The sequence below is a fragment of the Saccoglossus kowalevskii genome, chromosome 18 (genome assembly GCF_978046115.1).
Source record: "Saccoglossus kowalevskii chromosome 18, keSacKowa6.1, whole genome shotgun sequence".
Lineage (NCBI taxonomy): Eukaryota > Metazoa > Hemichordata > Enteropneusta > Harrimaniidae > Saccoglossus > Saccoglossus kowalevskii.
In genome coordinates, this window is record NC_140658.1 from 23,794,833 (window position 1) to 23,813,387 (window position 18,555).

The following is an 18,555-nucleotide window of genomic DNA, read 5'->3' on the forward strand; positions in this document are numbered from 1 at the left end:
GAAAAATATTGAAATAATGGTAAAACAATGGTGAAATAATTGAAAGATGTTGAAATAATGGTAAAATAAGTGAAAGATATTGAAATAATGATGAAATAATGGTGAAATAATTGAAAGATATTGAAATAATGGTAAAATAATTGAAAGATAATGAAATAATGATAAAATAAAGGTGAAAAAATTGAAAGATATTGAAATAATGGTGAAATAATTGAAAAATATTGAAATAATCGTGAGATAATTGAAAGATATTGAAATAATTCTATTTTGGCGGTGATCTCACCCCTATTGAACTTTGGAAAACAGGACATGTGATAATACAACAACATTAAATAGAAGACATTGCATGTCAATCTTCACACAATAAATACTATACTCGCACATTCAGTGCATTTTCTGTGTTATGGAATAATAAAAATACTTATTTGATTCGGCTTACATGAACTTCTTTTCTGTTTCATAAATAAATACGTACCCCAATGCATGGACTGAGGTTTGTCACACTCGTTTACGGATTATTTCGTCCCACTTCTCAAACTCGCGTGAGAAATCCCATCGTAGTCTCTTGGGTTATGGGACTCTATTATTATTGGTGTGTGGAGTCTACAGCACAAAGGCACATTTTGCAATGATTTCAAAATCATTTCACGGGAATAAGTTGGTATTTTTAATCATCGCATTTAATAGTTGAAAAAAATGACATGCAATGTGTTTTATGTAATTTTGTGCTGTATAATAGGCCCGTACGGCTTTGCATAGGATTGACTGCATTTCCCACTATTCAGATCAATGGGCCATAGTCACTACGGACATGTACACCTTGACCTTGTTCAGACTATAACTGAATAAGCAATACCTACATGATTAGAAGTCACCCGGATAAAGCGGATATTCTTTCTTATCTTCTCTTAATTATGTCATTAAATTTTTATTCAAAAAAATAAATAAAATTATTCTCGAAACACGTACAGGAAGTTGATCGAAGGTATATATTTTATTTTTAACTAGTGCTTGTTGACCCCTTTAAGCACTGCCCCACAATCTCCAATCATGCCGTGTTTCAAGAGTAAATAAATTTATTATTTGCTATAGACTATCTTTGTTTACATTGTCATCCATTTTCTGATCAATAAACGACTTCCTCCATACACAAAAAACACTGTGTGCTGCATCATTGGACTGTATATATTATCCATAGTTTCCCCGCAAAACAAATCCAATTTACTCCTCGGGCAACTACAGACAACCCAAAACCTCTCACTAGACAGCCTTATATGTATTTTACGGCGTGAAATTCTTTATTTTATATACCTGCGTCTAATTTATTTTGTTATAATTATAAAATACAACCAGAAAGAAAAACGAAAATGAAATAATAATAATAAATAATAAATTTGATTGCAATACGAGGAAGTAAGGCAACGAGAGACTGTAATCTGGCTATATGACAGCGTAACAGTCCTACCTTGGATCGTTGAATGAACAGTTATTTTCGTATCGTATTCATATGCTTGTATCACGCCATCTATGACATTGAATGTCACGTTCTTTGTAAGTTTATAGATTATTTAACTTCAACACAGGCAGTGGCGGATCCAGGGGGGCAGGGGGGCCTTGGCCCCCCAAACGCATGATGATTCGTATCATCTGGATTACGCATAGCTTCTCTGCGATTTTCGCTCCGTATATTTTAAGCGAAGCTTGCCCCCCCCCCCAATCCTTTTTCCTGGATCCGCCACTGAACACAGGCTGTTTCTATATGCGACGGCTAGCTGTTGGGGAAGAGGTGATGTGTACCATACAAGACGGCATAGATGTGCTAAACATTGCTTGGTAAATTGCTATGTTTTTCTGAAGGTCATAGTTTAAATACATTTCAAGGTAAATAAATTTATGCATGAAATAATCATGGCACCATACTTACATCATTTATCAAGACGTTTATACGTTGTGTATAGTATAATGCCTTAAGCAGGATACGGCTTGCACGGGGTGATGTTGCCACTCAACTTCCTCATCATGTTATCGTTTGGTTCACATGTAAGCTGCGAACTAACGGATTATTTATTCCAAACTAATTCTTAATATATATTAATCCGGGGAGCTGATAATCGACACGATACATCACCTACATTGTTAACATAATTTTTTCAAAAAAGGTCCATCTTGACTCGTGTATTGTTCTATGCTGAGAAAGTAGTCTCTGACGCACGCATAGTGTGGTAATGTTACACAGTAATCAGATCTGTATAACCACCCCCTAAGCGTTCAACGCTACCTGACATTCGATAAATTAGCCCAAATAAAAATTGTGAAATTTCACATCAAGGCAGACATCGTATGATAAATACATACTGTCAATACCATACTATTGATAGCTTTTTCATTCATTCATTTGTTTCTGAAATTTCATATCAATTACATAAATATAACAAAATACTTTGGTGACTCACACTGTGTTACAATAATGTTACTTAATATAGAATCAATTTCGATTACAATAATCTTACTTCAACACCATTCTTTTTCAACATGAATTCTACACATTATTTTGCATGGTGGTCGATCACATTCAATTCAGCAGTAACAATCGTATGATATACTCTATTAAACCGAAGTATTTTTTGTATTGTCTCAGTCAAACTCAGATAGATGGGCCAAAGATTGACAAGACATCAGCGATTAATTTTATCTCTATTTAGCAATTACAGTATATACCATATAAACTCGACAGTGACCAACTTCAGCACAAACATTAATTAAATGAAGTAAATATAACCCGCATGATTTAGGAAAATTTATGTCTGAGGCAGGTATCACTGGAACTTGTTTCTGGAGCTGGTCATGCCATAACTATAACCCTGATCCCAACCAAAAACGCTTCTCGATCACATATAATTCGAAAAATTTTGAGCTATTGTCTGTAATTTATGTTCACGGGGAATGTCACAATAAATTTTTAATACAATGGCACTAACATGTATGAACGCACCTGTACTCTCAGATACAGTCTACTTAACCACTAAATAACACTGATTTTTAATTTTAGATTTAATGACACATACATTTATTTGCTGTAAAAAAATAAATGTCCGTATTCACGACCGGATTTTGAGCTCACGTGATATGAATCCAAATATGTTTATATAGAAAGATACATGGAGATTGGTATAATTCTATATTAATGAAAAGCATGACAGTATTTGATGACGATTATTATATTAATAGGATGTTTGGTGGTGGGCGACAGCTGTAACTATGTCATACGAAAATTCGAGTTCAAAACGCACCTCTAGAACTGCGAAAAAAACATTTAATAATGTTCACTCATGCTATTCATATAACAACTTGATTGTTTTGATAATTGATGTCATCGGCAGTAGACTACTGCATTTGTTTACATGTTTAGTATTCACAGTAACAGCTTGTCAGTTCCTATGTGGCGTCATACATCCTACTCTCTACAAACATAATAATGCGATTCAGTCTGATCCTAACATATATTAATTGGATTTAACATGCACGGATTCCCATTAGTGTAACACACCCGCACAACACAACACGCCCAAGGACATCGTTCTGAATGGCACATAATAATTATTATTCTACACCTGCCATCGTAACGCCATAAGTTACAGCGTGTCGTAATTTTGCTGTATTTTTCGGGATATATTTTCATCCTACCATATAAGAAATTGCGAACATGGAATGATTACGCGCGTAAGCATCCTCTAAGATTGAAAAACAAACATGGCTGCCATCAGAGTTTGACCGAATTCCACACGAAGAAGTTCGCTGATTTTGTTCTAATTTTTTTTTTGGATTTTGGCATTCCCATGATGTATCCTTGGAAGGAAAAGATGTATAGCAATAAGGTTATTACGAGGATACCTCAAACTATGCACTCACACAGTACGCCGTCGCATACTGTGCTGTCTTCGTTCATACTTTGAGGTATCCTCGCAATGACCTCATATTATTCCTACTGCTATAAGCAAATAAAACTTAGAATACAATTTTACGTCCTTAACTTTGCTTCAAATCATTATTACGTATATATATTATTACCCTTCTCGTCACTAGCACTTTGACTGAAGTCTACATTAGTTTAGAATGGTGGATAGAAACAATATAGAGAGAACACTGAATTACTGCCATTCACTCTGATTGCTGCAATAAATAATACATCTCTATATCTTATAATCCCCTCTCCTTGAAATGACACGCACATCGTGTCAATGGGTTATGTAATAATTTATGTGAAAGTAGTGGTGACAATGTGCATTATTTAGGTACACGTGTCTTCCAAACGAGTAATTAACAGTACGTCATTAAAACGTTTCTATGACAAATATTATGAAATGGTGACAAAATGCAAAAAATCAACGAAGTAGAGGATCTCTGAATATTTTGTCGTTCGTCCTGTGTAGGAAGTCTGCAGGACAGGATATATCACTATTATCTGATATCACATTTTTAACCACGCAGGTCCATATATCATTCTTGTGCTCATTAATCGTCGTGGAGGCTCCGAGACAGATTGACGTGTAGCACATTAATTTCTCTACTACCATACACATTGACTTATGTACGTGCGGAAACGTACTTTGTCCAGATATATTGTTATTGTTATATGTTATTATTATCTGTTCAAGAAACATTGAGTTTAGATTAATAGGTGGATATGTCAGTGTCAGCTTGTAGCTCGGTCACGCAAGTTGACCATTTTCAAAGTTTAAAAACATATCGACGATACTATTTGTGATGGAAGTAACAACTTACTTACTCACGAACAGATCCACACACGCACTGAACATCGAACGATATAAATAGAAAAAGTCAACGATATCAACGACCATATAATACAGCAAAGGCTACAAATAAGAAAAGTATGACCATTGACACAATGCACAAACGATCTCGAATCACCAACCGGGGAATTTATATGTGATCGACGTAGTGGACTTCTTGTTTTACTTTTACTGAAATAATTAATTTACATCAAAACTTTCGCTCTCACAATATTGCTCCAAATCACTTGACAATTGTTAATATACAAGTTCAGCCAAGTAGCCAATCACGATAGGTTTAGCATACTATGAATATTCACAACAGCGAGTCGAAAAACACAATCTTATATATATATATTGATATTGGATATATATTTAAAACATATCACTGTTATACAAGCAAACCAGGACTATTAATATGTCATCTGTTATTATCATAGATTATCTTGAACAATCCCAACTGGCCATTACCAGGTTATACAAATACTGCTTGTACATCCGTAATCATCATTTTACCTTGCGCACAGGTCCAATATCAACATATTTAATTTCATCTAACAATTTGTTTCGGAGATTTTTGGAGTTTCGAGCTCTAAAAAAGACATATATATATATATACCTGTCCATCATTTACGATTAAAAATAATAATGGTCACATATGCTACCTTCCAATTCAATTCGCTTACCAACACTGTAGTTGCCTTTGAGTTAATGCCTAATTGATTGGATGCAATTATATATCATTAGGTTAATTGTATTTTGTAGATAATGTAAGATTATGTTATGAGTTGAGGTTAGAATTGTTATTTTATTATTCTGTTTATGTCAATCAACCCAAAAAAATGTATTTAAGAAAACAACCCCAGGATCGTAGCTTTTATTTTTCAATCTATTTACATAATATACAATTTGCCTTATCTTAAAACTTCACTTTATCAATAGCCATTAGCTTTCACCCTCGATTGGCGTAACTATACTACAATATCCATCACCATATACTTCATTCGTCTTTAGATAAAAGTTCAGCAACTATGGATAAAAAGACAAAAAACAAATCCTGTGAACATATATAAATATTTATAACAATAGCTGACTCAATTTCCATTTTGACCTTACATAGAATAAAGATTACATAGTCATTTTAGTAATGATTTGATATCATTTTTTTGCGTTCAACAAATTTTCCATTTTAGTAGCATTTTGAGATTTTAATTTGACTAAACTCACCGGTCATCCATGCCGCGACGCCGAAATTTTCTTGCCATATCGTCAATAGTCGAATAGCCTTGGAGTTCGTCGTCTTCTGTTCCGATTCCGTTACGATTGCCACACATTCCACATATGGGAGTTTTATCGGGAAGTAATAATATTATTTCAACCATATGTATCTTGCAATCAAAAATCACTCTATACTGATCGAATACCTCAATGGTAAAGATGTTACCATCTTTCTGCACGCTTCCCTTCCCGGGCCAAACGTGGGGGAACTTTGTCCACTGTTCTCTATTTAGCTGTATGAAGAATACATTCAATGAGACAAACAACATTAAGTACAGTACAAAGTTCATTCGAATAAGTCGAAAAAAAAACTTTAGATACAGAGAGAGGTGACGCCATTTAGCATACAATAATAGCTCATAATAGACACAATGAAATGCAATTATTGGTGATATGTTAAATGTACACACTAACCCAGTATGAGCAGTCATCGGGTATAATTTCAGTAAACCGACGAGTACCACGTCGATTTAATTTCAAGGCCGTTACCCGTGTGTGACCGTGCTGGTGTGGGCGTGCATTTGCAGTGGTCACTGTCACTAGGTGTGAAACTTTTTTCTTGCTACACCAACCAAGAAGAATGTACGTACAATTTCCCATGTAGCTGTAGTGGTACCCATCGAATGTCTCGTAGTGAGGGTCCCCTTTCACAATGCAATCTTGAAATCAAACACAGTTAGGATTTTATAATAGTACCACCATTTATTTACACTCCTAGCTATGATGGTATAGTAACACTGTCAAGTCAGGGAAAGCAATCGCATCCAACTGACAAAGCAATAATCTGATTCAATACAACTTGCTTGCAATTATGTTCATGTGCTGCCCCGTTGATCTTTCTAACAAGATCGTTAACTCTCCCACCTCCCATTCTTTTAAATCCTCATATGCAGTTCTACAGGTTTATTCCTAGAACCCTCTTTTTTAGGTCATTTTATGTATTCGAGTCGAAATAAGTGACTGTATGCGATGTTTAGACCAGTTATTCAATCATAACATGTTTGGTTCAATATTGATTTACTCATACCATTTGCAAAGTTCAACACATTTTCTTGTATTGTTGTATTGCTTATGAATAACTACTCTAAAGCTTTCATATATTAATTTCATCACATGGCAGATCTTGCCTGAATGTGGTTGTTGTTGTCTAGGAAAATGAGCTTAAACTGCATAAAACACTTACGTGGTCCTTCTTGACGCATCATTACTGACTTGATTGCCAATATTCACATGTACACACATATATGCAGCACCAGAATAGAAAGCAAAACATATGTATGAATGAAAAATATGAATGTTTAAATTATTCTGCGAGTAGCACTCTCAATCTAACATTGATGCACCAGAGATCACTTAGTGATTGAGGAACAGTATATTATATACTGCAAAAGAACTTTTGGGGATTCAATAGTACATCAATTTAAAATCTGGCTCCCTTGGAAATGCATAATGTGCATGCTTTCATTTTGGAAGAGCGCCATATAATGGATAGCATGTATTTACTTAACTTTTTTATATGGTCCTGTGTGAATATGTTTATTGCAAGGCCTCTGGCTCATATATACAATATAAAATAAATTATATAAAACAAGAATCAACTAAATTACAAGATAATGTGTCAGTTAAATGTTGTCAGATTTTGAATGGATAACTTGACCTGAAAAACTTTGTATACAAATAATCAACTGTGGCTAAATCTGATGTTTACAATAATTCAATGACGTTTTGAGAGTTCAGCTTCTGTCAAATATACCACATTTTACAATAATGATTCAGATATATTCATATACCGCTGTAGTTGTATAATAAATAAATAAATAAATAGCAAGTCTAAACAAATTGGAATTAGCATGCAGCTCCGCCCACATCTTGAGGACAGTCAAAATAACATAACCCAATTAAAGCTAGACATAAAAATGTGCATACAAACACGTAAACAAGTAGTAAGAAGAGCGGCATACTTCCTATCTACAATGCATATCACTATAATTGTTTCAATTAATTAAATCAACTATGTGTATGAAGAAATACTTAACAATATTATTAGCTGTATATATAACTAACCATACAGAATTTCCTCTAACTACAACACGATATGCATAGACTTCTAATTGATAATGCACGACATTTTGTGCGGACAGTATTCGTTTATGCCACCTTTGTGCTAATATCGACGCCCAGCCAGTTTATAACATAACAAATACGCAGCGTAGAGAATATGAATCTATAATGATATTATTGAGTTTCGACATGAATCCACCATCTTCAAGGATTTACAGATAGTCACCAAACTTACAATGCTTACTTGAAACTAGTGTATGTTACAACGCTACATTCATGTACTCAAGGTAAAAAGACATACCCATATATGTATTATAATACCATGCGTCTATCTATCATATATGGACAGTATTTGAGGGTCAATTTTCAATTTTCGTTCACATTTGTATGAATTGCTAGAACAGAAAATGCATTATGGCCCTAGTCATTTTCAGTTCGAAAAAAAGTTTGTTTAACTCACGGGCCCGACTGCGTCTCGTTCACTATTGTGTTTGCCGTGTAATATTACAAACCACTGAATATAAATTGATTAATTTATGTGAATTAGCATGATACATATGTAATAGGTTTGTACCCACTACCTGCCAATGTAATATGGTGCGTGGACCACATAACTTATAAGGAACCTGTCGATAGTGAAACTTTCCCAATTACGCTATTTGACGAGCTTCATCAATCCACTATATTATAACATTGGCCTGTAATAGATTACATAATGATAATGCTGTGGTTGGCATTTCTCATGCGGTAATCCTAAACGATGTAATCAGTTCTAATGCCAAATAAATGAACTTTTTCAGCACGGTCTACTTGTTCGGAATATAATATGGAGTCTCCATACGAACATAAAAAAATTGCAAAATGACGAACAATCCGCCAAAAATACTAAGTTTGATTCACAAATTAATAAACATCAACTTCAACGGTTGGTTCCAAAGTAATATATGTTCGTGTGTGTCTTTAAGTACATAAATCTGTTGTTATTAAAATCGAAATACTGTAGTCGTCTAATTATAACTACTATTGATTCAATTATTATATAAAGTTACTCACTTTTTATATACATTTAAAGTACACATCAGACACTATTTTAGATTGCCCACCCCCAAAAAACTGTACAACGTGTCAAATATGGGTTTGATACAATAGGTTGAACCTTCTTTGTCTTGACCATATATGCATGTATGTAGTTCACTGTCTACTGTGCGGTTCAGTCGTGAATATAAATAGGGTTACTACAAGCAACGATTACCTTGTATAATTAAAATAAATGACCTGACGTTGTTAATATATGTATACATGGTCGTGATAATTACATAAAGGTGTACAAGTGATTGTTGTATATAGGAAATGTGGAAAAGAAATAATACATACATGAACCGACGCTCCGTGTACAGCAGTGATACATAGCACCACCACTGCCACTATAGTCGCAAGGGGCATCTTCTGAACGTATTAAGTAAACGATTGGTTTTACTTCTAATAGCAAAAACGCTGTGCAAAAGATGCGGTGTTTAGTTACCACGACACACGACAGCTGTTAATAGGCTTGCGTGAAACAAATCAAATTAAAGTGGATATAACAACACACACGACAGCTTGCAAATTATGCAAATTTCACTTACATATGGCTGACTTTATTGTTTCAGATTACACAGTCCCATGACGAAATTTGAAATCAAGAATTTAACTTTCATAAACATGAACATGAGCTTATCAATAATTCGCAGGACGCCCTATTTGTAGGTTATTCAGCCGAGCGTATATAGAGTTAGTAGAATTGTCATTATTGAATATTTAAATATATTTACATATACAATATGTAAATCAACATCATGAGCTAAATGTTGTCGTGTATGTACTTATTTATAATTTCTGATATTTATAATTGGTATGAAATACATTTTTGATAGCTATGCCAATTTATGGTGCACCAGTAAGATGTAGATTACACAATCGTTATATGAGTTGCCAAAAGATACGACTAGATTAGATCATTTGCAATTATACCCATCACCATTCTGATCCGAATAAATACTACAGGAAGTAGCATGCGAAGTCTTCGGGTTTTTTTTCTCTCGAGCTCAGCAACTGCAGGTAAAACAAACGAAAAATCCACAAAAAACGTAAAATAATTCTTATAAATTACTTACTAATAATACTTATATAGTATATATATATAATTATAGTATCTTTTGATAAACCAGAATGTTTGATCACAATGCGATGTTGTACTATACGTATTGTCAATAGTCATTAGGAAACAGTTTAAATTATAATTATAATTAATCTAAATTTGATTACACTTACTTGGCATGTCATAGTTTATTTACAATCAGCATGACGATCATTGTGTTCGAATGCTTCTGCCATCTCGTTAATCGTCGAATAGCCCTGCAGTTCGTCGTCTTCTGTTCCGATTCCATTACGGTTGCCACACATTCCACATATATGTTTTGTATCCGGATGTAATAATATTATTTCAACCATATGTATCTTGCAATCGAAAATCACTCTATACTGATCGAATGTCTCAAACGTAAAAATGTTACCATCTTTCTGCACGCTTCCCATCCCGGGCCAAACGTGAGGAAACTTTGTCCAATCATCTCCATTAAACTGTGAAAATAAAACAGACTAGTCAGTGAAATATAGAAGATATTCTAATAAAATTTAGAATAAGTTATATTTTGTTCGTACTTTCTAGGATGTACTTCTATGTTCTCGTGGGACAGAAAATACACATTCTAAATTCTTCTTTATGTAGTTTTCTAATTCTAGATCTGATTCAATTTTTGGCATAATACCTAAACATTTTGTGTCACTTGTATAGTGTTAATATAGGACAACAATTTTACAGAATGTGAAATTTAACTTAGTGTCTTGCATGATATTCATCCACTATAAATTGTTCCCAAAAGTTTTTCATACAGAAAAGTTCCATATTTAAAGATATATGTTTAGGTATTATGTCTGTGTTAAGGATGTAGTAGAGGTTATTGCTTTTGCAATTACATAACACATTTCTGAAGTAACATATTCGTTGACTCCCATTAAATTTTATATTTTTAGAAAGCTTATTTTTTCAAATAATATGAAATAAACACAAAAATGGAACCCTGTAATCACGTGGTCACTGTGCAAATAGAGAGATGTTATTTTCGAAGAAACCGAAATAAGGCCACAGAAATAAAGTTCACGGTACTTAGAGATACTATACAAGGTTTGAATTAAATTTCGCACTTAGTATAATATTGCGTGACCTAGATTGTGACCTCATAACACTTTTTAAAAGCATCTTCAACGTTGTTTTGAAATTTCTGTTGAATATGCATTAAGGTATATATGACGTCATTATATCACACTCAAGATTGACATTGTCACTCACCCTAAATGAGCAGTCATCAGGAATGAACTCAGTAAATTGCTCAGGAGAACGAAGTCGATTTAATCTCAAGCTCACAACCCTTGTGTGTCCATTATTATTGGGGTGTTCATTTTTAGTACTGACTGTGACGAGTTTCTGCTGAACTTTACCATTTCTTTTGTTGCACCAAGCAAGAAGCATATATGTACAGTTGCCCATGAATGTGTACTTGTAACCATCAAATGTCTCGTAGTGAGGGTCACCTTTCACGATGCAGTCTTGATGAAAAAAAGATAGATGTGCATATTAAGGTAAACAAGAGAAGTGCATTCTAATGACGAAAGATAAACGCATTTTATCGAGCCCTGATAACAACGGTAGAAGTACTCAATATAGCTGAAAAATACACCAGTGAAAGAACCAGTGGCCGTTTGATGACGTTTTCTGTCGATCTACTCGATTAAAGGTACTTTATTTCACTCGGAATCTTTAATGAGCTCTCATCTTTTATCTTTTAAATCGAAGTATCGTTTATTTCGTTTTTTTCTCGATTTATCTGCTTGCGAGATGCAAAACAAATTAAAAATAAAATGAAACAAACTAAAAAAAATAGAATGATTTTTAAAACGTATGGCATATCACTTACGTGGTCCATCCTCTCGCTTCACAACTGACTTGAATATAAATATTTATACATATATGCAGCATAAGAACAGAGAGTAGGTACAAAACAAAAAAAATAAATTGTTGATTGACAGATTCACCACGAGAGTCACATTTAAATTGTTCACAATGATAAGTATTAAACAATCCACTAGATACCTAACTAGAGTTAACCACGTAACGCCAAAATTACCCTTCATTAATTGTATCGTCTTTTAAGAATTGGTAGACAGTAGACTAAGTTGTCAATATAGTTTGACACAGTAGCTGCAATACAGGCTATTGACTTCAACGACAATCACTCAGACTTGGGAATTACAACGCCACAGTTGCACATTACAGTTGTAGATGTATTCATTCGATTCACTGTATGCGACCTACACTGTCACCTATCAATTTAAATCGACTACACAAAATAGAAACACTGACCAACTCATCTATGTTGGCTACGCCAGTACGTTATATCCCATACAAAAGCGTTAACATCATACAGAATCACTATATATCTCAATGATTTAAAACTATATTATTTTGAATATTCTACAAGCAGTGCATATAATACCACTGTAAACAATGGGTCAGATTATTTGCTGACATGGTAACTACATGCAATACGTGGCATAATATATTATGTACCATAACTTTAACCCTTTCTAGCTTGTCCATGACTGTGTGCCCGAGGCTCGCCGTTCCCAACGATGTACGGTAGTAAATATATAACAAGATAATCAAGTTATGTGACAAGGAGAACACGAATGAGGGGACTGCTTTTACATATGCGTCATGTTATTGAATTAAAAGGGACAAGTATCATTTTGTATAAAGAGTCGTAAAAATAATACATACATGAACCGATGCTCCTTTAACAGTGGTGCTACACAGCATCATCACCACTACAATGATCGTTAGATACATCTTATAGTCGGACAAATTGAACAAGAAAGTGATAAACCTGTTATATCACACGGGAACAAAAACTACGCGCCTTTTACTTGTTACAATCAATATCAGCTGTGAATAAGCGAACGTGTTTTAAATAATAACTATAGTATGTTTATGGGATAATGTCAGCTTGTACCAGTATGCTCATTTTGCAATTGTTTTAGATTACACAGAAATAACTCAATATTGCGAACCGGAAATTGGATTGCCAAGTATCGGCGGTTTTGAATGAATTATATTATATCACATTATATTATGCCAGTCTGTTGAAATCTGCTCGTAAACTGCATCTAGACCCAGAACGAGCATACCGAAATATGGATATGTTTTTTTTTATCACGGCTGAGTCAACTAAAGTTATCTTTTGTCAATAATATCGAATGTCCCTCAATGGCAAGCCGATGACCCACTTTGTCATGAAGCGTAAATGTCCTATATAAAGGTTGATACGACAAGATAAACCATTGGAATTTAAAAGCAAAAACAAAAAGCAAGAGAAGTAACATAGAGTACGTATACAATATGGATTCCTAATTGTTGGGACAAATAGTATCACATTATTTACAAATCGGGACCAGTTTTTGACTGAAATTGTAATGTAAATTAACAACTGACAACGATTGCCTGATTACAATTCAAATAAATAAATAATGTTCAAACACTGAATTAGTAAGAGAAGATATAATACTATGCGCATAGATCATAGTACTGCCAGTAATCAAGTAGTTGTGCCTTGAATATATAATAATAGATTATTATGTATAATTAAAAATCTGTCACTGTTACGCCAAAAGTTACAGCGTGTCGTAATTGTGCGATATTGCACTGGCATTTTCATCCTACATATTAGAAAACGTAAATTCCAAATAAGGAACGATTACGTGCGTGAGCGTAACATTGCTGACCCCAGGGTTTGACCGAACCTCACACAAAGTACATACCAGCGATTATCGAGCTGTTAAAATTGCTATACTACTTACGTAAATGCCAGCTTGTCAGAGTATGCATTTAGCGTTTACATTCAACGAACGTCGTTATTTAAGTGGATATAACATACTCAAACCTTAGTCTTGAACAGCAGACATTATGTAGAAATTTACAACGAAACAATCCACAAGAAGAAAACAAATCAGTTAACGATTGCAGTACACTAAATGGTCAATTCAGTAGGAGAAAGATATATGAACTACATGCTCAAGAAAAGAGTGATTACTTTCTGCTTCACATGTGGTACATGCCATATATAATTCCGAGTCATAAACAAGTGATTCATCTATGAAACCAGATATTTAAAACAGACAATTAAAAATTGATGCCATCTGAGAACGTCTTTGTAACAGTTTTATCGTATTCAATCTCAGGCTCATTATATCTGCTAACTTGTTTGTATGTTCAGGCCAGTAGTTCTCTACAATAGTCGTTTAAAGAGACTGCATATGTACCGCATGTCCTGGCATATCAAATCAGCTGGGCAATATATAACTTAAAGACAGGAGAGTGTGGGAAGCATATATATAAGTATGGAGCAGAGGAAACAGATTCAGTACTCTTCTTAATCTCAAACTCAACTAGATATATCATTGGTATTTATACACTAAATTTAGAATTGTTAAGTACATCAAAAGTACACTATCACAAATTTAACGAAATGCGGAACTGACGGATTTGGCTCCCTTTGTTTTTTCTAATTTCTGTAAAAAACCTAAACAATTAATCAGCCAGAAATGGAGAACAATTTGTTGAGAAATATCCATTTTGATTATATAGAAATACATTGGCAGAATGTAAAAAAAAAAACGAACCGGGACAAGATGAACATGTTTTTCAAATTGTAGTGATGACTAAGAAACATCTGTTCTATGTCACCCATAACTACTACGGAACACCTCAACAAGGCACCAATGAGACTGTTCATCTGGTCTGGCCCTTAAAGCAATGCATCGTTCAGGGAAGTTCAATTACACCTTCACTGGAGCCGAACACTACTCTGATCTGAACTTTCCTAGAGTGGTATACCCCAAAGTGAAGTAAATACCAAGCGTTGTCAGGAGCTAATTCTGTATCAGGGACAGGACTGGCGTGTTGACGTTCTATTACCTTCTCCATGAATTGGAGGTATCATTCCATCATATCTGGTTTTCGTTCTAGCTGCTTCAGAAGATTTTTGAAGCGACTCATTGTTGTCCGATAGTTGTGTGGTAGTCTACTTGGATCGTATCTAAATTGCCCTTTCTGTTGATGTGGGTACCGTTTTGCATGTAGTCTAAGAAGCGTTTGTCTTCTGATGGTAATCACACTGCTTTTCGTTGTCTAGCGTTTTTGTAACATAGACATGGACATCTGTGTCGTTCTGTGTCGTTCTGTGTTGTTCTGTGTCTGCATAGAAAGAGGATGGTGGGAATGTCCCATTGCTTTGCTTGTAACAGGATATCTTCTCTCTACATTTGTTCAGGATGAACTCTAGTAGTTTTTCAACTATGGGGTTCAGAACATGTGGTGTGTTCAATATGCTGAGAACAACAAGTTCTTCTAAATCTGTCTACTGAGATCTTAGGTTATCCTTTGGTGTATTTACTGTACTGAGAAGAGACAGTTTTTCAGTTGTTGGCACACACGCCGTCTGGACCATATATTCAAAGGTTTTTCGTCAAGTCAGAAACATGTTAGGATCACCACCATACACCTCAGGTTCTTGAACTGGTAGGCGTTGACGAGCTAATATTTTGATGTATTCACTGGGAAGGTGTGAGGGCAATTTCGCCTGCTGTTCTGAATTGCTGTTGTGATATGTTATTCTGTACCATACTTGCATCCCATGGCTGTTTGGAGTGGAGAAATTGTATCATACCCGGTAAGTGTAGTTGGTGATGGAGGTCTTAGTTGTTGGTTGAAATATGGTGAAGCTTGAGGTTTGAGGTTATGTTCGTTAGATGTACTAAAACGTAAGGCATGATCATTGGATGTCTCCCGAGGTAATGTGAACATATGTTGAAATGCTTCTGCGCTTGCCTGTGTGACTGCTGCCTTTTTCTTTGCTTCTAGTATTTTCAAATTGGCTCTGAAACTGGCTTCCATAACTGCTTGCTCCGCTTGCTGTTTGGCTATGGTTATTTCATACTCAGCCTCCTGTGCTGCCGACTCTACATCAGCAAATGCTTGTGTGCGGGTGGTGCTTAACCTTGACGATGCCCTTGACAAGACCGAGTTGAGGTTCGAGTTTAATTCTTGGAGTTCTCTGCCTTGCCACTATTTCCATTTCAATAAGTTGTTTATGTTATATGGAAACGTGGTTCTGTATAATCTGCGTCTTTGCGTGCTTCCTCTGAATGGTCTTGGTCATATAGGTTCATTACATCTACGTATGTGCATTCATACTGGTGGGCAAGGGCACCTAGTTCATTCATAAAAATGTGGATTCGCTTCGTGTGGTTTGAATACTCCAGATAGCTAACAAGTTTTTTTCGCAATCACTGATGGCATTTGCTAGTGCTTTAGGTGTTAGCTTTCTTTAGCGTTGATGGCGTACTTTATATCTGCGTTCATCGACAGAATCACCTTTCTGCTTATTTTTGTTATCTTGTTCATCATACTGTTCGGAATATACTTAAGTTTTATTGTCACCATATTCTGTCATATCTATTCCATCGAGTTGGACTTTACTATATTCTGCCAGTTCTGTTCATAAGAGTACATTCACAATGTTTCTGAGTTCTTTGGGTTATTAACGGTACACACAAGTAACATCTGAGTTTACCACTAACCGTCCTGATAATCTATGTGTGGTATTATATACAGATGGTTTCTGTTCACACTGGTGTACCTATACAGTACACATGTTCAGCCTAGCATACCATGTGGAGGTCACATTATCTAAACATCAGTATCTGTTGTGTTTACTGCCACTGTACACTGGAGACATCAACATATTTACTGCAGTATTGATTACGATAATTCACTGTTCTAGGGTCAAACTGCGTCTAATATACCCATACTAGTGTCAACCATGCTCAAATAATCACCCCTCCAAGTGCTTCGGTTTACGTCAGATTTATTTAAAACACTGTGAATTCTATAACATAAAAGCAATACAGACACTGTGAAAGTAACTGTGAAACTATTTGTATCCATCAGGCAACGATGTCACTACATAAATGACTGTAGAAATATTACATATTTTCAGTAACACAATGTAACATACATGTCTAAAATAAAGATGTTAAAAAAAGTTCTAAAGATGGTTGACTTACATCAATGAGTCTCTAAAGCAGTATATGCCTATCATAAACAAGCGTTTTAACGCGATTCTAACATGACCTGTGATGGCGCACTCTACATGCGTAGGTGGTGCTGATAGCAGCCTTTCTGTATGGACGAATTACAAAATAACTATAACAATTGAAATTGGAAATAATTATAAACTTGCCTACAGCACATTTTCCACACTGGCGGTTTCCCAAACACATTTACTAGAATTATATTGTTTTTTCATAAGCTGTATGAGAGAAAATAATAGACCATTCATTAAAATGTCCTGTTTATTTGGTCAGTAGCAAATTTGAATGGGATTGTGACTGGAGGTCGTCGTAGAGGGTTATAACTATGCTACACTGTTAAAAGCGGATTAACGAGGGTGCGATAACTCTCATGTTATAATAGAAGCGGAAAAATATTCTAGACACAAATATTCAGTTTTATTTATTGTACTCTATGGAAAAACTAAACTATTAATTACAATGTTTCAACAACAGTTACTGTTACCTTAGTACACAGTTGAAGGTCGACACAAATACCTGTCCAGATATAAATATTGTGGTCATAAGTGGTTAGTTAAGCAGTAAATCACTCGAAATGGCATCGTACACCAGTGATATAGGAACAAAGTCTATGTTGGCGTTCAATCAGAGGCGGAGCTAACCCGTTTATCGGCATATTAACTGCTAGCCAAGACACCTCTCAGCAAATAGGTTCACCAAGATTTCCATAAGTCAGCTTACCCAAAGAGTGCTCAATTGCTGTAGACTTCAAAGTTTGGCACAAGGTTAAGACATATGGGTTCACCATTTTGGGAATTCCACAGATCAATTCCACCGTAATATTCCAGAACATTTCTAATAGTGTGTGATAATGAGGTCAGATTTAGGGTCATGACCCCAAACATCGCCCTCAGAGCTGGGATATAACAACAAAGAAGCTGGGATGTCATGCATATGTCGTCTGGGTGATGAGTTCGATATGCCAACATAATGAAATGTCAAATTTCTCTATTCAGCCTGCAGTATAGTGAATTGCTTGATGCATAATAAATGTGTATTTATTATTTTCAGCTAGACAGCTTAGTGCAGCCGCCACATAAAAGCAACATACCATATATTTGACCTAAACAGATATACATATAATTGATAAGATAACATTTCACCAATTTGAAACTTAGTAGCTAGTTTTTATGTACATTGT

The 18,555-nt window shown here is 35.0% G+C and overlaps 2 protein-coding genes across 2 annotated transcripts; both read right to left on the reverse strand.

Annotated features, from left to right (window-relative positions):
* Positions 1-5,633: 5,633 nt before the first annotated feature.
* Positions 5,634-9,682, reverse strand: LOC100374074 (BMP-binding endothelial regulator protein-like). The gene is made up of 5 exons (XM_006816470.3): positions 9,504-9,682; positions 7,252-7,279; positions 6,483-6,727; positions 6,018-6,301; positions 5,634-5,819 (listed from the first exon to the last, which is right to left on the reverse strand). The coding sequence occupies exons 1-5, from the start codon at positions 9,570-9,572 to the stop codon at positions 5,813-5,815; spliced, it is 633 nt and encodes a 210-aa protein (XP_006816533.2). The 5' UTR covers positions 9,573-9,682; the 3' UTR covers positions 5,634-5,812.
* A 62-nt stretch (positions 9,683-9,744) lies between these two features.
* Positions 9,745-13,169, reverse strand: LOC102801942 (BMP-binding endothelial regulator protein-like). The gene is made up of 5 exons (XM_078009266.2): positions 13,006-13,169; positions 12,143-12,170; positions 11,518-11,774; positions 10,440-10,748; positions 9,745-10,220 (listed from the first exon to the last, which is right to left on the reverse strand). The coding sequence occupies exons 1-4, from the start codon at positions 13,072-13,074 to the stop codon at positions 10,455-10,457; spliced, it is 648 nt and encodes a 215-aa protein (XP_077865392.1). The 5' UTR covers positions 13,075-13,169; the 3' UTR covers positions 9,745-10,220; positions 10,440-10,454.
* Between the last annotated feature and the right edge of the window lie 5,386 nt (positions 13,170-18,555).